Below are 22,520 nucleotides of genomic sequence, written 5' to 3'. Positions count from 1 at the left end.
CACCACCAGCACTCTCTTGACCTTTAAAAGAGTTGGGGGGGGGGGGGGGGGGGGGGGGGGGGTTGGCACAATAGGGTGCCTAAGTGTGCGTGCTCATGTATGCCTGTCTCGGCGCATCTTGGGAACAACCAGGATTGGAAAGTAGAGGATTTTCTGATAAATGATAAAATAATGGAAAGGAATGGCTGAAATCATTGGGAGCTGCAGATGCATCATGGAGAATGAAAACCTAAATGGTACCAGACATTTGAGTTTGACAGTATATCTTAGTTGCTTAAGGAATAATGGAAAAACCAAAGTAAAGTTGAACATTTAGACCACTTGATGATAAAGAGCTGTGTATTATTGGATCAATGTTATCACAGAGTAGAAAAGTAAGTGGTACGATAGGAAGTGCATGCATCTTCTCAGCGTAAGGAACCATCAAATCTGTAATTGTGGGACTCATTTTAAAAAGTAACCTTGGCTTTCTCTCCCATGGAATTATACAGCTGGAGATAGGGTTGGTATGAGATGCAAACACTGAACAAAGATACAAGGAGGCAAGCAGAGGTAGTTTTGCCACAGAGATAAAAGAATAACAAAGCTTAACAAGTATCACAACAGGAAGTAAAGCCAAGGACATGGGTATGGATAGGAGTGTTATTTCCAGAAAGATACTTGGGGGAAGGCAGGATCAGTGAAATCAAAGAAGGGGGGTAAAGACGATGATTGGGTACGTCAGTATAGTAGTTACTTGCTGAACTAGTATTCTAAAGGAGCTCATTTTATCAACAATTTCAAAACTGAACTCAGATTCAAAGTTTCTGGAAAAAGCCAAATTAGTTTCATTAAGTGATCACAGGTGTGTCAAAGAATCTAAATGATTCACATGCATTCCTTTGTTAAGGGATGTTTTTTGTGATTGTAGACCGAAACTAAGAGTAGACAAATAATTAACCTTTGGTCTAGCAAACCATCCAATTATATCAAATTTGTACCAGTGGCTCAAGGAGAATGCATGTTGTCTCTAAGGGCCACAGGGGGTAGACAACAAATACTCGTCTTTCCAACAACATTAATTTACAAAAGGGAAAAAAACAATAAAATTGGTAAATGAGACATACTGGTGTCTGATTCTATGTCCAATTCAAAATTAAGGTCTAGATATGACCTGTACATTAACTTCAAATATTATTGGATTTTTAAAAAAATGTTTCTCTCTTCATCTAGCAAAATTATCAGGATGAACACTTGTTTAATGCAGATACTGAAAGAAAATAAACAGTGAAATGGAAGGAAGCTAGGTAAATGTTATAAAGCAGATCAAAGGCTTGGATGCCTGAAGTGCAGTAAGGCAAAGAGAGAAGTAGGCAATAGACGGAGGTGTGATTCTTCAACATTGAAATTCAATTCCTATATCTGTGCTTCTGCCACTCTTCTGCATCAAACTCCATGAACCACCATGTCTATGTAGTGCTTTAATATATTACATCACACTAAGATGTCCTTTATGCTCTAGCATAATCTATTGTGCTTTTCAATACAACTATGAACAGTCAAATATCATAGGAAGTGATTTTTAAATATGAAAAAGTTGAGGAAGCGTTATATCTGCACTTGGAGATGAGTTAGTAATTTACAAAAGCAAAGCAAATCTAATGAAATATCCTCCATTACTCTCAAGTTGGCCTCAAATTCCTCAAAAGATTTTACAGCTATTGTCATCATAAGATGGAACTGAACAGCAGACATAAAAAGGAGAGACAAATTCAATACAACCTGACCTTCACATTTGAAAATCACAACCATGTTTCAAACTCCATTAATATCTCAGAACAACTAATGCATGAAATACATTTGGTTCACATAGGTATTATAGAAAATGTCAGTATTTTTATCTATTATTTAATCACACATAGAACTTAAATCTTTTTCATGGTAACTGATCTTTACCTTGGCTAGAGGGTGAAAACATAACTCACTGGACTTCCTGATAAATACCCAATGACTGCCAATTAAAGTTTAAATGTTTCTGGCAAGGACAGAGTCAGGTTCAATTATATGACCCTTCAAAAATAAATCAGTCTCAACAATTCTCTTTCAGAAAACAACGAACCCCCACTTCAAGGTCTTTTTGTTCAGCAACAAACCCTAGGACCTTACCATTACAAGTACAAGTGCTGTTCTGATTTGCTTTTCCAAAATGGAGCACCTCACATTTATCTAAATTAAACTCCATCCACTATACCTTGACCCATTGATCCATCTAATCAAGATCCTCTTGTAATTGGAGGTAACCTTCTTTGCTGTCCACTACACCTCCAATTTTGGTATCATTTGCAAACTTACTAACTATATCTATGTTCACATCTAAATCATTTATGTAAGTGACAAAAGACAGTGGACCCAGCATCAATCCTTGTGGCACACCACTGTACACAGGTCTCCAGTCTGAAAATGCAACCCTCCACTACCACCCTCTATCTTCTAGCTTTGAACCAGTTCTGCATCCAAATGCCTAGTTCTCCCTGTATTCTATGTGATCTAACGTTGCTAGCCAGTCTACCATGAGGAACCTATAGGAAAGATGTTGTGAAATTTGAAAGGGTTCAGAAAAGATTTACAAGGATGTTGCCAGGGTTGGAGGATTTGAGCTACAGAGAGAGGCTGAATAGGCGGGGCTGTTTTCCTTGGAGTGTTAGAGGCTGAGGGGTGACCATACAGAGCTTTATAAAGTCATGAGGGGTGTAGATAGAGTAAATAGACAAGGTATTTTCCCTGGGGTCGGGGAGTCCAGAACTAGAAAGCAGTGGTTGAAGGGCGGAGGGGAAAAATTTAAAAAAGAACTTGGGCAACTTTTTCATCCAGAGGGTGGTGCATGTATGGAATGAACTACCATATAAAGTGTTGGAGACCGGTACAATGACAACATTTAAAAGGCATCTGGATGGGTATTTGAATAGGAAGGATTTAGGCCTAGTACTGGCAAATGGGACTAGATTTATTTCAGAAAACTGGTTGGCATGGAGAAGTTGGACCGAAGGGGCTGTTTCCGTGCCGTACATCTCTATGGCTTATCAATCAGTTTACCTACAATGACCAGCAATTTTGTCAGAGGACACTGACCACAGACACAAATGGAATGTTATTTAACTTTCTGAAAGTAGTGAGAGGGGGGATTAGGCATGAGATAAATGGTCTAGTAGAAATTATAAAAACTTGCTCCCCAGTTTCTCTCTACCTTTAATTGAATACTCTTGTTGATTCAAGAGGAATCTCAAAGCCATCATTCACAAAGCAATTTGACCTTTTATTTGCAATAATCTAGGTTCATTTAAAACTACATTTGAGATGGCCAACTTGAATGCATGATTGTCTTAAAACACATTCATTTAGATTTGTCAGTCAAATTAAGAAGCAATAGTTGGAGAAAACACCAAAATTTAACCACACAGGGAGCTGGAAAAAAAAAATACACAAACTTTTTGCTGAGTCAAAAGCAAAAGGACTCCAATTAGGATGATTTTCTCAGGAATCAGGCACCAAGAAAAAGATCTTCCACACATCAAGGAAGACCCCCACCTAACGTACTTCCTTTACTTCTTTTTAAATTATAATGGGTCTCAGATTAGCTTTTAATGGTAGCATTTATTTATTACAGCTCACTAATCAATAAACTAGCACAGCTCCAAATAATTTTTGTTCTCCCCTCATTTTTCAGTCCTCCCAAGTTTCAGTTCCCACACTGTCCGAGGTCACCATGACGGTCCAGTCTTCTGAACTTTGTCCCTCACCTGAGGTGTGGTGACCTTTGGGTAAACTCACCAACAGTCAGTCATCGCTCTTTAAATGACAGCGCAGTCCAATGGTTCTCTGGGATTTTACTGTGACCCATTACTCCCAAATATGATAATGTAAAGGATTTAATTGGTCTTAACAACTTAAGGCTGGAACTGTGATTTATCACATTAAAACCTTTATAAAGGTATCACATTATATGCATGAGACTGTCAACAATCACTGTTTCTAAATCATACCTTGTGACTCATCATTTGGTTAACATCAATCCTTCAGATGAGACATTTAAGCAAAAAAAAGGACAAAATTGTACTAAATGGCCATTTACTTCTGTTCCTGGATCAGAGAAGTATGTAAAGAAATAACTGTCATTGCATTGCATATAACTGAATGAGAAATTTTAAAAAATAATACCATGGAACATAAATGCCAGTTTCTCCATGCTTAGTCCTCTCTTCAATTCACTGAACATTCGATTTAGTTCCAGAAAGACAATATTCTGATATGTTTTATTAACAAAATGCTGTCAGAGTTTTGTGTCCAAGTACAACATCTATTCCATGCCAGAAAGTAACTTCCTTTTAATGTAACCAGCCAGTTGCTTATTTCTAATATTTATTCTTGGCTTAATTATCCTTAGGCAATTATCCTAGTGCTTAATTACATACAACGCCATTCTACACTAAATTTCCCAACGAAATTAGACTATGACTAAAACAGTTCAAATCATGCAGCTGGCTAGGATAAACTGTATATTCTGAACCCATGTCATTAACGAAGATCAATAGCCTATTGTACTTTCAACTGTGCTAAACGTCAATTACTTTAGTCACCAAGTAATGTTTGAAAACAGAATTCCAATTTGATTTTCAGGGCATTACTTACATCTGCAGCTTTTCACGTGAGAGGTATGGTAATTGTAGTTATGAAACTTAATAATTCAGACATTGGCTCACATTCCACTACATTAGGAAATTTAAATCCCATTCATTATGTCAGCCAGGAATAAAATGTTGGTGATAAATAAGTTACCATAAAGTTTAGAAAAAAAAACACTTTTAGCAAAGAAAATCTGTTTCCCTTTACCCTGGTCTGATTTAGCCTTCTACGTGATTCAGAACCAGAACTCTAAAATGGTCTCATTCATGTTTGCTCTGCGTGAAGGTTATCCTTGGCTCATTTTCTGCTCGTGCTTCATCCCAAGCCATTTCCTCAGCTTTTCTTCACCCCCCCCCCCCCCAGTTGCAGTTTGCCATTGCGTCCAACTCAGTGGCAAGCTAAGGAAGAAGTCCTAAGACTACCTCGTTTGCAATGGAAATTGAATGTGCGTGGTTGGCATTATCCTAAACAATAGCAATCTAGAAAATTGAACTAAATAGCTACTGATTTCGGACTGTCTTGTTTATTCCACCCTCCAATACAAAAAGGAGGAATGTTTGAATTACCTACAGCATCAAGGAAGTTTGTATGCATTTACTGTAATATCATTTATACCATACAAGTTTATATTAAGGGTTTTTTTTGCAGTATAATCAAAGAACATCAATTTAAAACATTATCTTTATGTCTTTCCACTGACACAGGCTGACTTGAAGTCAAAAGTACAGACTGTCAGAATGGCAGTTCCCCAACGAAATTTGTTACCACATCTCAAATCCTTCTTTAAGACTCATTCATGGGATGTGCGTTTGGCTGGCTGGACCAGCAATTTTTACTACCCATCCCTAGAAGGTGAGCTTTCTCAAACTACTGCAGTCCATGTGCTATAGATTGATCCACAGTGACATTAGGGAGGGAATTCCAGGAATTTGATCCAGTGAAAGTTAAGGAACAGGGATATTTTGACAAGTAAGGATAATGAGTCATTTGGAGGGGCACTTGCTGTCCTTGTCCTTCTATAGGGCAGTGATAGTGAGTATGGAACATTCTGTCTTAGGAATCTTGATGAATTTCTGCAGTGCATCTTGTAGGTAGTACATACTATTGCTTTTTGAGCATTGGTGGTGGATGAAGTGTAAGTTGGTGGATGTGGTGTCAATCAAATGACCTGGTTTGTCTTGCATGGTGTGGAGCTGCACTCAAAGAAAGTCAAGAGTGTTCCATCACACTCCTGACCTGCACCCTGTAGATGATAGAGTTTGGGGAGTCAAGAGGCAAGTTATTCACTGCAGTGTATCTAGCTTCTGACCTGCTCTTGTAGCCACTGTATTTATATGGCTGGCCCAGTTGAGTTTCTGATCAATGATAATCCAAGGATATTGATAGTGGAGGATTCGGTGATGTAGATATTATTCAACGTCAAGGGACAGTGGTTAGATTCTTTGCTGAATATGGTCATCGTATTACTTGCCAACTTTCAACCCAAGCCGAGGCATTGTCCAAATGTGGCTGCATCTGGACATGAACTGTTTTCGGATTTAGTGACAAATTGCGCATTGTTGATCAGCATCAGCAGCAAACTTTTCCATGTCTGACCTTATGATCGTGGGAACATCACTGATGCAGCTGAAGATGTTTGGGCCTAGGATTGCTGGGGGGGAATGAGTAGCTGAGAGATTGAAGGTAGGGATGTTGGTAGAGAGAGCTGTGAGAACTGGGGGGAGAGGCTAAGTGTTTACCGCTCGGAGTTTTAAAGACCTACATTTTCATCGGGAATTTGAGTCAGATCACAAAGAACATTCAGTGAGACCATACTCAAAAACTGCAAGGGGTCTCAGTTGTTAACATTCAATGGTTCACAGTTCTTGAGCACAAAGTCTTGTCTTAAGACTCACTGGGACCCATGACCCTAGCCTCAAGTTTGTATGGAATATCTCAGGCCTACTTTATTTATAATCAGTAAAGTATGTAAGCACTGCAGTTCAATTACGCTCTAAATGGAATGGTATAATTCAAACTTCAAAACTATTGTACATCAAAATCTATTTTTTCTTATCCTGTAGTATTTGTATAAAATCCAAAGACAGATTATTAAAGATCATTTAACCAAAAAATCAGAGTTACACAGACAAGAGTTCATTTTGAAAACAACTCTATACATTAGTGTTATAATGTGCTTCTGTACAAGAGAGAAATTAGGAACTGATATTAAAGTTCTGGGGGGCAAGCCAATATATTCATGATCTAAAACTTGATCAAAACATTTGTTTTTGAAACAGAAATAAATGGGGTATTAAGAGGAATTTAAACATTTAGAAAATAGCTTTAGATGAACTGGACAATGAGCAGCAGTGCTATTTATATGTAACATTTGATCTTGCTTATGATAACAATGAATATCCTTTATATTTCAATTATCATATAGGTCAACTTGATGGTATTTCAATTACAGGTTGAAAAAAGATATTTTGGGAGCTTTAAAGTTAGGGTAAATGATGGGTCATGAGACTTGGTCAAGTTTCCACGATAAGCCTAGTTATTTTCTTAGTTGAAGCCAAGGAAGCTTGAAGTGTTTTATTGGGAATGAGGTGCAAATTATTTAAACTTGCATCTAGATTAGTGGTGCTGGAAGAGCACAGCAGTTCAGACAGCATCTGAGGAGCAGGAAAAAAAAAGTCGACGTTTTGGGCAAAAGCCCTTCATCAGGAATAAAGGCAGAGAGCCTGAAGCGTGGAGAGATAAGCTAGAGGGTGGGGGTGGGGAGAAAGTAGCATAGAGTACAATAGGTGAGTGGGGGAGGGGATGAAGGTGATAGGTCGAGTTTGTTTCAGGACATGGTTGAAGAGCTTCAGGGCAGAGAAAATGACCTGGGAGCTGCAGTGGGAGAGGGACTCCCTGAGATTCTTGTAGAGAGAGGAGGAAAACTTCTTCAAGGCAAGCATCCTTGCAAGAGGACTCGCAGTAGTTTTACCTATTTAAACTTGGAGTCAATAGCAGCTGAGGTTACCATGAACAGACCATGAGTCTCTAAATGTCCAAGAAAGGCATTGTAGATATCAGATTGTAAACAAATTATTCATTAATTCTAAGATAAAAGGCAGTTGTGATGAAGGATAGCTAGTTACCATTTCTACTTAGCCAGAAGGCTAAAGTGTTTTCTATTGGATTAGTAAAGAGATGAGGAAACCATTTGGAGGTCAGGTTACAGGCTTCTACGCGAATGAATGAATATCACAGAGACAGCAGATATTGACGTGATTAGCAGAGAGAAAAGGTTGCTTGCTTTGCAAACTACCCTATCCACGCGCACAGAGGCATATGCTGTGACCTTCTACAGATGCTGGACAGTTTCTTCTGGAATGGCCAGAAGAAAAAAATGATCTGAACAGGCTTTCCTCATGTAGCACATTTAAGAAACTCAAAACCAAGAAAGCGCTTGGAAGGATTGCTCGAAGTTATTGTTTGGCAAAACAAAGATAACAATCAGTTAGAAATTAGGAGCAACTGAGAGTAGTAATTTGAGGGAAAGTGCAATGTGTAATATGTATACAAGCTCTTGTGGTAAAGTAGTAGTGTTCCTACCTCTGAACCAGGAGATCTGATTTTAAGTCCCACCTGCTCCAGAGGTGGGCAATATCATCTCCAAACAGGTAGATTAGAAAATATCTCCAAGGGAATGTCACCTCCTCTAACTGAAAGTACAAAAAGTGCTTAGTCAAGAAGGGGAGGCAGCGGCAATGTCATTGGACTCTCATTCAAAGGCTCAGACTAATGCTTTGGAGATATAGGTTCAAATCCCATCTAGGCAGCTGGTAGAATTTACTTTAAATTAATAAATCTGGAACATAAAGCTAATCCAGTCATGGTGCCATGAAACTGTAATAGACTGTTATAAAAAGCTATTTGGTTCACTAATGTCCTTTCGCGCAGGAAATCTGCCATCATTATCTGGGGTGACAGCCACAACAGTATGTTTAACTCTTTGCCGAAATGGTCTAGTAAACTACTCAAACAGCAACTGAGGATGGTTAACCAATCCTGACCTTGGCAACAACGTCCACATCCAAAGAAAGAACAAAATATATTTCTGTTTTTAAGGCATTTATTAACAAACATTTAAAATGTGAAACAAATTGCTGTGTTATTCTTTCAGGTAGTAACTGGAAGATTAGATTACTTTTTAAAACATTATCAGCCTGTCAGAGGTTGCAGAGCTTAGTAACAATTAGGTTAGCCGCTTGGTGTTCTTTACGAGTTATAGGAAATATTTTTAACTTGAAATGGACTTCTAAAACTTACCTTTGCAGTTCTGCATAATGTACAGATATTTAAAATCTGTACATGAATCATTAAAAGTTGTGAATTTTTCAGAGATTGTAGAAGCCGTTTTCAACTGGCTACAGTGCAAGTTTGAAGTTAGAACTGAGATCGTGAAAGGCCGTAGCTAGGTAAGAATATCCTAACCCAAAGGTGGATCACCTCATTAGGTCAATTTTTCTGTTAAAGATTTCCAATATCAAACTGTTTACCGCTCAGAACAAACAAATGCAATTCTTTTACAAATCGTATGTTTATATTTAGATAACAAACTTTAAAATTTAAGAAAACGAATTTCGACGAATATTACGTATCCTACAGAAACATTGCTAATTCTGAGTGAGCAAATAATTAAAATACGGCTTTTGAAATACACCCATCGTTGCACAACAATTGACAGACCTCAACAAATTGGGAACTACAGAAAGACTGGTTCTGATAACGCGTCTTTGTAAAGTGGCTTCTTTCAGTAAATCAATGAGAAAAAAAGCTTAATAACTAGAAATGATAAGTGTTTTAAACACGAAATGCTACAAATTTGTCGGTTTCACAAGGTCAGAACAAAAAAAAAGTCAGATTACTGACTGAAATACATTGAGTAAGAGATTTTCTATTGCAATGGCAGAATCGGTTTTAACTGGCAACAGAATTTCAGCTTGGGGATATTCAAAAACATTTTCCTGACAATAAACAGCAGAATTCAGTACTGAAAGGCAGCGGGCAGTCAAAGCAGTGAACATCATAATAGATATTTATTCTTAATCAGAATGATACGCTTCCCCATGTTACTTGTTTCTTTTGAAACCAACGGTTTACTTAGAATATTACCCGGTCAAGATAAACCTTCTAAATATATATCGCTTCTCTCCCTCAAATCTAAATAGTCACTAAAATAGTGACAAACAATATTAGCTGGCAAATTGACACACCGAGAAGCTGCATGTTGCAAATCGACAATCGTCTTAGAATTAGTCGGGTTGTGATGGGATACACAGTATCGAAAGGACAAAGACAGTTTCCTAAACATCGGCACGATGCATCTGCAGTCTCTCGCAAACGTAATTGTGTCACTATCCATTAAGAATAAGCATGAAAACGAATGTTTTTACTCTTTTGTCTCCTCCTCTAAACACTTACCTGTGCAAAATAAAGGTTTAGTAGACACAGCGTGAAGAACTGCAAACACACAGGAAAACAATACAGCAGCCAATAAGGCAAAGGCTCCAACTGGTTGGCCTGAACACAATTTTTGAAGTAAAAAGAAAAGAGCGTAGTCCTCAGGCCCGCCCAGAACAGACAGAGAAACAAAAACACCGTCTGGTAGCTGAAGCGCTTGTGCCTGTAGTGCAAGACTAGCCAGAGCTGCAGGTAAACGAATAGGAAAAGCAGAGAGTATAGAGCGGTGTAAACCACAGTCAAACCCAGCTCCACTGAAGGGGGCACTGCAGCCTGGATCGGCTTGTCTGGAGTCACCGAACTCTGCGGAGACATATTTTCAGGTTATCCGGAGCCAGGCTATCCCTATTACTGCAGTGACCCTACTCCCTTAGTCTCCATCCATCCATCCATCCTGCTCACTGCCTCTGCTCCTTCAACAACGCGAAACAACAAGCCTGCAGTCCAGCCCTCCCCCTCCGCACAGTCATTGGCGGATCCCCGTCAGCTCTCCCCGTCACTCATACGGATGACAAACGGGATTGGACGGAAGGCGGGGCTTGAGGGAGACGCATGCGTATTTGGGACGCATCTTCGTTACCGGAAGTGGCTTTGTGTTTAATGACATTATTATTCGCCAATAGAGTACTGGAACGTGAATGCACCAATCAGCGAGAGCTTGAGGCGGGGATTCGACAATGGAACTCTCCAAGCTGCACGTTCCGAGGTGAGGTCTTACAATGGGCTCTGGGGGTGAGGGGACTGTATAATCGATGCGCTTTATTTTCCTTTATTGCTTTGATTCTCCTGAATTAATTGTCAATAATCTGCATAGTGTTGAGAAGTAAACAAAATTACAGGCAATAGTTATAATTGAGTCTGCATTTTAAGAAAGCCCATTAAGAAAGTCACATCTTTGTTATTTACAGGCAAAAAACATGAATCACCGAACCATGTACTCCGGACTGAAAAACCACTTCAGGAGTTGAATGTCTTAATTAAAATAGGTCAGAAATGATGTTGATTTGTTAAGGGATTAGAAAGAATTGGTAGGAGGAGGCTAATTTCTGTGTTTGGAAGGTGTTGATTACAATAACGTAGCTGTAAAATGAAATTAAACTGGAGATTTTTTTTGACACTGAATAATGAGGCTGTGGAATGCACCACGATGGGATCTGAGACCATCATGTTGCAACATGACAGAGTGTTTAGCTAGGTAGTTGAAAGAAAGCAAGACATGGGAACAGAGCCGGTATAAAAGATTCGAATGCTTCCTGTGTGGAGGTTTAAAAACAACATGGACTGGTTGGCTGAATAGCCTGTTTTCATGCTGTAATTTCCAGATGCGTGTTAAAGCAGATAAAATACTGGAAACAAACTAGTCAGTTAACACTGAAAAAGGGCTATGACAAGTTCAGTCAGAACAGAAACAAACTGATTAACATAATCTGAAATGTTAAATATCAAAACCTTGCTCCCATCCTCGTCATCATTTTAAATATAGCTCTCAGCTTTAATCAATCAAGCAGTTTAGACAAGCATCACTACAGTTGGGCTGCACAAAACACAATGAGGACTTCAATTCTGCTTGTCTGACCTTTCCCCTCTTCCAAAAATATGGGACAAGCTTAGCAGTTGGCCACTTTGATTGAGACCATCTGTTACCTGCCCGTTTTGCTTCCCCTTACCCCAACAATCCAAACCTTGCCAGGTTTTTACTTGCCTTAGTTCCTTCCAAGCTCAGTTTATAAATGAACCCTATTTCCCTTCTTTTGTCCCACTAAACCTCTGATTACCCAGTCTTCTTTCTAGCTTGCTGATATTGTGAAAGGTTCCCACTCCCCAGGTATTTCAAAATTGCCTGCATCATCTTCCTTCTCGAAATACCCATCTTTGACCTCTCTCTCATTGCAAGCTCCCTCCTGAGCTCTACCTTTTCTTCCTTCTGCAAAGTCTTTGAATTTATTTTTGTCTTCCAGAAAATGCTGATCTTGTAACTCGGAATCTCTCTAATCAGGCTTACGTCATTGCAGCATCATCTAAATGGCTTAACGAAAGTCTCAAATGACATGCTTTGTGATTATGTGGAGCATTATCCTTATACCTTTTGGACCATTTGAAGCTTTTTACCTGGTTATATCATTCTATACCAGTCTTTGTTATTCAGCTATGAAATTAGCCTCACTTGGTTACATTCTCACCATCCAAATTTGTCTTGCTACATCGACGTCATTATCTCAGGAGTTGTCAAGAATCTCTTCCTCATCTATAGGCTCCTCTTGAAAATATGATTTGCAGAGTTGGACTGCATTTCCACTTGGATATTCATGACACAAGTTTAGGCAAAAGTGAGGACTGCAGATGCTGGAAACCAGACTTTAGGTCAGAGTGGTGCTGAAAAGCACAGCAGGTCAGGCAGCATCTGAGGAGCAGGAAAATCGACATTTCAGGCAAAAGCCCTTCACTAGGAATAGACAAGTTTTGCCTTTCCAGCAATTCTGTGGACCCTTCTGCTGCCTCTGTGTTGTTAGGTTACATGTCTAAAATCCAGTCTTAGCTGAGCTACAGATTTAAAATATTGGAAAGATTGAAAATATTGGCATTGTCTTCAGTCGCTACCTCAAACTCCTTGACATCAATCATATCTCCCAGTCTGGCCACACACTGTTAAGTTGAACCATATTGTTCAAAACCTCAACATTTAATTTGACACTATTTCATATCTGCTTCATCATGAAGACTATTTCCATCCTGTCTTTCAATTCTGCTGCCATCTCAGTTTCTGATAAACAGTCTTCTGTGTGTCTATCAGCTTCAGATGTCACTATTACAATGCTTTATTGGAAGACCTCCCCATGCTCCATGAATTTCAGCTCTTCTGGAAATATGCTACCTATATTTTATTGCATAATATTAACATTTATCCATCACCCCTCCAAAACATCCAATTTATTATTAACATCTCTTTGTGGACTTGTTCTTCCTACTTATGTAACATGTTTCTGTCCTGCAAAACCTGTACTCTAACTCTATTCCTCTGAATCTGCCTTTTTCTATCAGTTAAAATGGTCCAATGGCATTCTACCCCAGTTCCCAATCTCGGCTACACTTAAGTTTGAAATTCTTTTCTTAGACTCATGGTCAGTTCCTTTTCTCCTCCTGCTTTTGGGTCTTCCTTTGACAACCTAACACTCATAGGTTGTCATGTACTTCCATTTTCCTAACATGGGAGAAAGCTATCTGCCTGTGTTTGTATGCAGTTACAGATACTGAATGCAGTGTTCCAGTTGATTTTCAACAGTCACAATGAAGATTAAAAATTGAAACTCTTACTTGTTATGTTCTCTTGGTTTACTGGCCTGATTTAACCTAACAAATATTGCAAGTTCATATATCCCTTTTGATAGTAATATATTTTCATTTTCTTTCAAAGCATTTGCCTGGTAACATACTTTGTTGGAAGTGGTACTTGTATAAAAAAAAGAATATTTCACTGGTTTTCCAATTTGAAAAATGAACTTTATTTTAAAAGGTTGACATTTTATCATTTTTGCTGAAATGTGGTACAAAATAAGTTTAATTATGGAGGGATTTTGAAAATAGTTTGTAGATATTCAGAATAGAAAACTCTGAAAGAGCAGATTTGTCAGTTAATCATTTGATTGAATGACTTAATGAGTTGACTCTTGATCTAAGTTACACTTCACCTGATGAAGGAGCTGTGCTCCAAAAACTTGTGATTTCAAATAAATCGTTGGACTATAACCTGGTGTTGTTTGACTTCTGACTTTGTCCATCCCAGTTCAAATCTGGCACCTCTACATCATGGCTACCTTAGAATAAGAAGACTAGTTTTCATTGATATTTTGTGTGTCTGATGCATCGGAGCAATGTTAACATATAGTGTGTTCATTTAGACTTAAATGTGTGAGACTGGCAACATTATGAAGCATTATGGGGAAATTAATGTGATTTTTGGAATATATCTTAGTTATTATTGATAATTTTTGTTTTCCAGATTGCAATATTAACAATGCTGTTGAGGAATTCATTCAACACATTTAAGCAATTCTTCGGATCTCAACTGCCTTTGTATATCAGTTAAAATGGTCCAACGGCATTCCTACCGTTGTTTGATATTACTATATGTTGGGTATTGTAATGTAATTATTTGTACAAAGAAATTGCATACCTTAAATCAGCAACACTTCATCAATATTCTACAGTCAGGAAAAACATCTTTAATATATTTCAAAAAAACAGGTATGCATGAGCTGACTTGGGAAATGCTTGTTTTGGGTAAATTGAATAACACTGTTCATCTTGAGTTTGTGTTTACTCCAATTTAGATCTCTGATAATTGTGACTGAGATTATATTATTTATGATTCTGAATTACGTGTTACTAAATTCACAGTTTCTCAAAGGCCATAAGAGTGATTGTAGTAGGACTGCAAAATGGCACACTATCATTGGTACTTTTCCAAGATTGAATTTAAGAATCATTATTTCAACATTATAATGTAAGATTTACTCTGTATGCAGATTATATTTATTTAAAGCGTAAATACAATAAATAGAAAAATATGCTAATCCTGAATCAACTAGGAGAAAGTGAGGACTGCAGCTGCTGGAGATCAGAGCTGAAAAATGTGTTGCTGGAAAAGCGCAGCAGGTCAGGCAGCATCCAAGGAACAGGAGAATCGACGTTTCGGGCATACACCCTTCTTCAGGACTGAGGAGGGCGTGCCAAGCAGGCTAAGATAAAAGATAGGGAGGAGGGAGGCGTTGGGAATGCGATCAGTGGAAGGAAGTTAGGGTGAGGGTGATAGGCCGGAGAGGGGGTGGGGGCGGAGAGAACGGGAAGAAGATTGCAGGTCAAGAAGGCGGTGCTGAGTCCAAGGGTTGGGACTGAGATAAGGTGGGGGAAGGGGAAATGAGGAAGTTGGAGAAATCTGCATTCATCCCTTGTGTTTGGAGGGTTCCTAGGCTCTTCCTCCAGGCGTCGTGTCGCCATGGTTTGGCGATGGAGGAGGCCAAAGGACCTGGCGCACTGATCTTTACACTGCTGAGGCTAAACACCAGCTCGCGGACACCTCATCCTACTGCTCCCTTGACCATGACCCCACCTCCCACCACCAAACCATCATCTCCCAGACCATCCATAACCTCATCACCTCAGGGGATCTCCCATCCACCGCCTCCAACCTCATTGTCCCACAACCCTGCACCGCCCATTTCTACCTCCTGCCCAAAATCCACAAACCTGACTGCCCCGGCCGACCCATTGTCTCAGCCTGCTCCTGCCCTGCTGAACTCATCTCTGCATACCTCGACATGGTCCTGTCCCCTTAGTCCAAGAACTCCCCACCTACATTCGGGACACCACCCACGCCCTCCACCTCCTCCATGATTTTCGCTTCCCGGGCCCCTAACCCCTTATATTCACCATGGACATCCAGTCCCTATACACCTCCATCCCCCATCACAAAGGCCTCAAAGCCCTCCGCTTCTTCCTTTCCCACCGTACCAACCAGTACCCTTCCACTGACACCCTCTGACTGACTGAACTGGTCCTCACTCTGAACAACTTCTCTTTCCAATCCTCCCACTTCCTCCAAACCAAAGGAGTAGCCATGGGCACCCGCATGGGCCCCAGCTATGCCTGCCTCTTCGTAGGATATGTGGAACAGTCCATCTTCCGCAGCTACACTGGCACCAACCCCCACCTTTTCCTCTGCCACATCGATGACGGTATCGGCGCTACCTCGTGCTCCCACGAGGAGGTTGAACAGTTCATCCACTTTACTAACACCTTCCACTCCAACCTCAAATTTACCTGGACCGTCTCAGACTCTTCCCTCCCCTTCCTAGACCTCTCCATTTCTATCTCGGGCGACCGACTCAACACGGACACTTACTCCCACAGCTACCTAGACTACACCTCCTCCCACCCTGCCCCCTGTAAAAACGCCATCCCATATTCCCAATTCCTTCACCTCCGCTGGATCTACTCCCAGGAGGGCCAATTCCAATACCGAACAACCCAGATGGCCTCCTTCTTCAAAGACCGCAATTTCCCCCTAGACGTGGTTGATGATGCTCTCCACCGCATCTCCTCCACTTCCTACTCCTCCGCCCTTGAATCCCGCCCCTCCAATCGCCACCAGGACAGAACCTCACTGGTCCTCACCTATCACCCCACCAACTTCCAGATACATCGTATCATCCTACGTAATTTCCGCCACCTCCAAACAGACCCCACCACCAAGGATATATTTCCCTCCCCTCCCCTATCAGCGTTCCAGAAAGACCACTCCTTCCGCGACTCCCTCGTCAGATCCACACTCCCCACCAACCCAACCTCTACTCCTGGCACTTTCCCCTGCAACCGCAAGAAATGCAAAACCTGTGCCCACACCTCCCCCCTCACTTCCCTCCAATGCCCCAAGGGATCCTTCCATATTCGTCACAAATTCACCTGCACCTCCACGCACATCATTTACTGCATCCGCTGTACCCGATGTGGCCTCCTCTACATTGGGGAGACAGGCCGCCTATTTGCGGAGTGTTTCAGAGAACACCTCTGGGACACCCGCACCAACCAACCGAACCGCCCCGTGGCTGAACACTATAATTCCCCCTCCCACTCCGCCAAGGACATGCAAGGACTAAGCTAAGACTAAATTAGGGACATAAAAGGGGAAATTATAAAAATTATCATCCACATAATCTGTCAGATAATGAGCATCATTCATCAGGACAACTGACATCAATCAAACTATTTCTGTGTTGATTTAATTTTCAAATTTAAACTGAAATGAACAATAAAAGTCAGGTGAATAATTCTAGAAGAAAACTCAACTCAAAAGCTAAACTGATTTTGGAATCAGCCTAGGAACCCTCCAACCACAAGGGATGAATGCAGATTTCTCCAGCTTTCTCATTTCCCCTTCCCCCACCTTATCTCAATCCCAACCCTCGGACTCAGCACCGCCTTCTTGACCTGCAATCTTCTTCCCGACCTCTCCGCCCCCACCCCCTCACCGGCCTATCACCCTCACCTTAACCTCCTTCCACCTATCGCATTCCCAACGCCCCTCCCCCAAGTCCCCCCTCCCTACCTTTTATCTGAACCTGCTTGGCACACCCTCCTCATTCCTGAAGAAGGGCGTATGCCCGAAACGTCGATTCTCCTGCTCCTTGGATGCTGCCTGACCTGCTGCACTTTTCCAGCAACACATTTTTCAGCTCTAATCCTGAATCAAACTCACTCTTGAAAACATAACTCTATCATATTTACTTAATTTCACTTCTAAATTAAATTTCAAGCCCTAGAAGAAACATATAAACCTCTTTCTGCTCCTTGTCGGGAAATTAATAACCATCTGAAAAGAATCAGTTTAGCTTTTGAGTTGAGTTTTCTTCTAGAATTATTCACCTGAATTTTATTGTTCATTTCAGTTTAAATTTGAAAATTAAATCAACACGGAAATAGTTTGATTGATGTCAGTTGTCCTGATGAATGATGCTCATTATCTGACAGATTATGTGGATGATAATTTTTATAATTTCCCCTTTTATGTCCCTAATTTAGTCTTGGCTTAGTTGTTGCACAGTTGTGTCTGTGTCATAGGATTGCAGGATGACACATAAATAATTTTGATTGCTGCATTACTGAATGACTGCTACAATGTCTGAGATACTGCCTTTTGAACGTGACATTAAACTGAGGTTCTGTCTGCCAATTAGGAACAGCATGCAAGTCCCCATGTCACTATTTGCCAAAGAATAGGGCACTTCCTATTCCTATATACTCATAGCTGGCCACACACCCTTCACTTTCAATATAAATCCCATACTCTGTTTCCAGTGTCTTAACTTACACCAAGTCTAGTTCACACATTCCAGACCTAGATTCCCTTTCTGGTAAGCAAGATCACTTTCTAAAATTATCATTTTTGCTTTCAAATCCCTCTATGACATTATCCCTCCCTACCTCTGCAACCTGACCCAGTCTTAAATCCTTCAAATTATCTGTGCTTCTTTTACACTGATTCGTCTTTTAAGGATCCCTGTTTAATTTCTCCATCACTCGTGGCTGTGCTTTCATCAGCCTAAACCTTTAGCTCTAGATTTCCCTCCCTAAATCTCTTTACATCTTTACTTCACTATCTTCCTTCTATTAACCTTTGACCAAGCTCTTGGTCATCTGCCCTATTATTGTCATTATGTGGTTTGGCCTCATACTTCATTTTAAAATGCCTCTGTGAAGCAACTGGGACATTTTGTTAAAGGACCTATATAAATGCAAGTTATTGTCTAGTTATCTGTCCCTCAACCAGAATTATTTAACAAAAATTATCTGGTCCTTTACCTCACTGTTGTTTGAAGGGTTTATGTTGCCATCTTTGCCCACAAAATAGTCCTGAATATTGCTCAAAAGTGCTTTATTGTGGGGTTATCTGAGAATATGAATGGCTCCATGTCAATGGGAGTTACTTTCTGGTTCACTCTCCCTCTTCTTTATTAAAAACTTAATTATTTCAAAATTACATCAGGCAAATTGAACTTAAATAAAGACAAGTAAGTAAATTATTTTAAGAGAAGGTAGAATGTAAGCTTTTCTTTATCTTTGTCTGATCACCTGCTGTACAGGAATTACAAGAGTAAGTACTCAAATCACTAGAAGCCTTTTTTGTTTCCTTGTTTCAGCAAATCCAGCAATCAGACATTTTCTTGAACAACTCGAAAAATCATCAGAATCACTTGAAGAGTATGGCATCACAGTGGCTCAGGTGAATTAAAATTACATCTTTGTAATATATTTTACTTTTAAAGTGTGATTTTTCTTTGAGCATTAGGTGATAAGAATACAAAACTGAGGGTTGTGGGAGAGAACCTCAGTTCTCGTTTCCTTTATGAAAACCTAATTAAATATTAACGGAAATATTAATGTAAAACAGTGCAAATGAAAATACAACAATCCGGATATTACAGTGTTTGTCACAGTGCAACCCTAATGCAATTGTACATAATTTATCTTAGCTGTACAGCCTTGGGTTTTGAATCCCAAACATCTTGACCCATGGATACACTAATTAGAGGTTACCTGCTGAGAATGAAAATTGATGGAAGTGCTAGCTGAGTTGCTTTTATGCTCATCTTACAGTGCTATTGCTGGAGATTACCTGCCTCAAAAATAAGTAGACTCAGTGAAGGTGCAAAACATCAGAAGATGATTTAAGAAATCAACTTGCCCAATAAGTATCAAATAAATGGATTACATGGTTTCCAGAAGATGGCTTTTACCATCCTCTCAAGCACGGCCAGCATGAACTTAGTTTGAGCTGATGTAGCATCAATGTCACTCCCTGAAGAATTATATCAGTAAACTGGTTTCTATGTGGTCTTGCTCTACAGAAGAGAGGAAGAGAAAATAGACAGAAAAGCTTTTGTTTAAGAAACCAGTTTGAAGAAGAGCTAAGCAGTAGACATGATCTACATGGACTTCAGTAAAGCATTCAACAAGGTTCCCCATGGGAGACTGGTTAGCAAGGTTAGATCTCATGGAATACTGGGAGGACTAGTCATTTGGACAAAGAACTGGCTCAGAGTTAGAAGACAGAGGATGGTGGTGGAGGGTTGTATTTCAGACTGGAGGCCTGTGACCAGTGGAGTGCCACAAGGATCGGTGCTGGGTCCACTACTTTTCGTCATTTATATAAATTATTTGGATGTGAGCATAAGAGGTATAGTTGGTAAGTTTGCAGATGACACCAAAATTGCAGGTGTAGTAGACAGCAAAGAAGGTTACCTCTACGTACAATGTGATCTTGAACAGATGGGCCAATGGGCTAAGGAGTGGTCTGTGTATGGAATGAGCTGCCAGAGGAAGTGGTGGAGGCTGGTACAATTGTAACATTTAAAAGTCATCTGAATGAGGATATAAATAGGATAGGTTTGGAGGGATATGGACCAGGTGCTGGCAGGTGGTACTAGATTGGGTTGGGATATCTGATCGTCACGGACGGGTTGGATTGAAGGGTCTGTTTCTGTGCTGTACATCTCTATGACTCGATAAGAGGCAGGTTTTGGTTGGTAGCCATTTTGCTGTGTTATCAGTTTTGTGTTATCCCACTAAAACATTGCTATTTTTTAGGTTGACTGTGCCATAGAAGCAGTACCAAAATACTGTGAAGATGAAGATATCCTGAAGAAAGCATATCTTTTCCAGTAAATTAACATTTTTATAACTATTTTCTAAATCAAACACCAGAATGTTTCATTTCAATTATTTGCTTCGAGTCCAGCTAATTATTTTGTTCCCTTGCAGTTTATATTAACAAAAAATATATTTGCCAGTGCAGTTTTCCATATAATTCATGAGGAATCAACAATCAAAAAAGTTGAAAGCGCCTGAAAATCACATTAATTTTAGCTTTTCTTGAGGTTTAACAGAGCAATGTGTGATGTTAAGGAAGAACTGTTTAAAATATAGACTAGGCACATTCTAACAAGAGCAAAATGCAGAGGGAGCATTTAAAATGGGTTCTTTAAAATGATCTGGTAGATCGACAGTATAATGAAAGAGAAAAGGGTCAATGATGTGTAAATTATTCAAGTGAGATCCAGGTCATATACAATAAATTGACATGGGAAGTGAAGAAGAAAATAAGCTTGGCAATGGGAGAATAAGAATAAAACTGAAGTTAATATAGAAAGGGAACCAAAGATCCTCTTGACAAAAGCAAATTACAGCGGATGCTGGAATCTGAAACCAAAAGAGAAAATGCTTGAAAATCTCAGCAGGTCTGGCAGCATCTGTAAGGAGAGAAAAGAGCTGACGTTTCGAGTCTAACTGTTAGACTCAGTTTGACTCGAAACGTCAGCTCTTTTCTCTTCTTACAGATGCTGCCAGACCTGCTGAGATTTTCCAGCATTTTCTGTTTTGGCCAAAGATCCTCTCAATTAGTAATTAGTAAGCTTTCAATTAATAAGCAGGAGTAAGAGGCTTGGCGGGAGACCTATTAAGGAAAGTGAAAATGATATATGCGTAGGATACAGGCAAAGCTAGAACACTTAATAAAAGCTATATTTGTGTTTTATCAGAAGTTGACGTGGTCAAATTATCAATAGAAGTGGAGATAATAAAGATAGTGGATGGTGTGAAAATTGTTAGGAAGGATTTCTTGGCTGTAAATAGTTAGTGAATGAGTTGCCTGACTTGAATCCTGTGCAACTCATGCTAATAAACAAAGTGGGGGTGGGGATAGTGGATTCATTGTCATAATCTAGTAATTTTACCTAGAAGTGGGGATATGACAAAGAATTACAGAGAAATGGGACATCCTTGTACAAGGATGATGTAACAAATGTAATGGTTGTAATGAGGTCATCCAGGTTGACCTCATAGAATATGAGTTCTTTGACTGGGGCTGTTAATCTGGCCCAATCAGGGAGCCCGAGCTGATAACAAGAACAAGAATGTTAGGCATTCTGTTCACTCTGAGAGCTGGCTCTTAGGAAGTTGAATCAGTGCTAAAGACTTTCCATGTGTAAGTAAAGAGTGACTTGGTGGTGGAATACTTGCCTTTTGGAGTTATTTCAGTGGTAATGAGGGAAAAACATGCACCTAAAGACATTCACTCATGACTGTCTTCTTTGAATTGTGGGTAAACATTTCTAGCATCATGCCATTATTTGGGAATTTTGCCTCATTTGATTCTGCTGTCAAAGTGGAAGCCCAGGATGTGCAATTAATGTGTTATTTTTTTCTGGCCACATAACACTGGGGCAGATGAAACGCAATGAATAACTTTCCTGATAGCTTGTGGAGCCACACCTTTTCGATTATTAGGAGCTTAACTTTCTCTGAAGCACCAGATACTAAAACCTTTCAAGAGTTGACGGATTTAGTTAAAGATATTATGATCCCTGGCCTCCTCTACTTTTGCGACCCTATTGGTTTTACTTGGCAATGTATCGGGATTTTTGACTGGGTTAAGATGACTGGCAAAAACATATGACTGGTCTAAACCTTAATGAGATATTGTGAGATTGTTTGGTGTGTGGGATTAATGATGTAACTGTGCAAAAGCACCTACTAGCTGAGGCCTAACTGGATTTCAAACAAGCATGAAAACTGGTTTTATCATTGGAAAATACAGCAAGTGGAGCATGTGAGTTACAGGATATTCTGATGGAAGTGGACACCCTCACCAGGCTGACTGAGCTTGCGGAACACCACTTGAATGAAGGCAATTGCATAGCCTCACTCAGGATATAACCTGAACAGAGGGACTCTAGATCAGCCCACACCGCAACCCCAAAACAAAGCCAAACCACAGCCAAATGGTTACACTTTCTTCAGGATCCTGGCTGGCAAGC

At 39.9% G+C, this 22,520-nt stretch overlaps 2 protein-coding genes across 5 annotated transcripts in view; one reads left to right on the top strand and one right to left on the bottom strand.

Annotated features, from left to right (window-relative positions):
• The window catches only part of gpr137c (G protein-coupled receptor 137c), a 39,722-nt gene extending 29,152 nt beyond the window's left edge, over positions 1-10,570 (bottom strand). For both annotated transcript variants that reach the window (XM_072568717.1, XM_072568718.1), the window contains exon 1: positions 10,114-10,570. In XM_072568717.1, coding sequence (XP_072424818.1) covers positions 10,114-10,467 — 354 coding nt within the window. In that variant the 5' untranslated portion in view covers positions 10,468-10,570. The remainder of the gene's footprint in view (positions 1-10,113) is intronic.
• Positions 10,571-10,779: 209 nt separating this feature from the next.
• Positions 10,780-22,520, top strand: part of txndc16 (thioredoxin domain containing 16) — a 115,301-nt gene continuing 103,560 nt past the window's right edge. For 2 of the 3 annotated variants that reach the window (XM_072568716.1, XM_072568714.1), the window contains exons 1-4: positions 10,780-10,858; positions 14,150-14,394; positions 18,846-18,928; positions 20,293-20,366. In XM_072568716.1, coding sequence (XP_072424817.1) covers positions 14,238-14,394; positions 18,846-18,928; positions 20,293-20,366 — 314 coding nt within the window. In that variant the 5' untranslated portion in view covers positions 10,780-10,858; positions 14,150-14,237. Of the gene's footprint in view, positions 10,859-11,117; positions 11,139-14,149; positions 14,395-18,845; positions 18,929-20,292; positions 20,367-22,520 lie in introns of those variants that run through there. The other variant, XM_072568715.1, reaches the window with a different exon arrangement.

The sequence above is a fragment of the Chiloscyllium punctatum genome, chromosome 4 (assembly GCF_047496795.1).
Source record: "Chiloscyllium punctatum isolate Juve2018m chromosome 4, sChiPun1.3, whole genome shotgun sequence".
Taxonomy (NCBI): Eukaryota; Metazoa; Chordata; class Chondrichthyes; order Orectolobiformes; family Hemiscylliidae; genus Chiloscyllium; species Chiloscyllium punctatum.
Note: the sequence above shows the minus strand (reverse complement) of the source record. Positions and strands in the feature narration are given on the sequence as shown.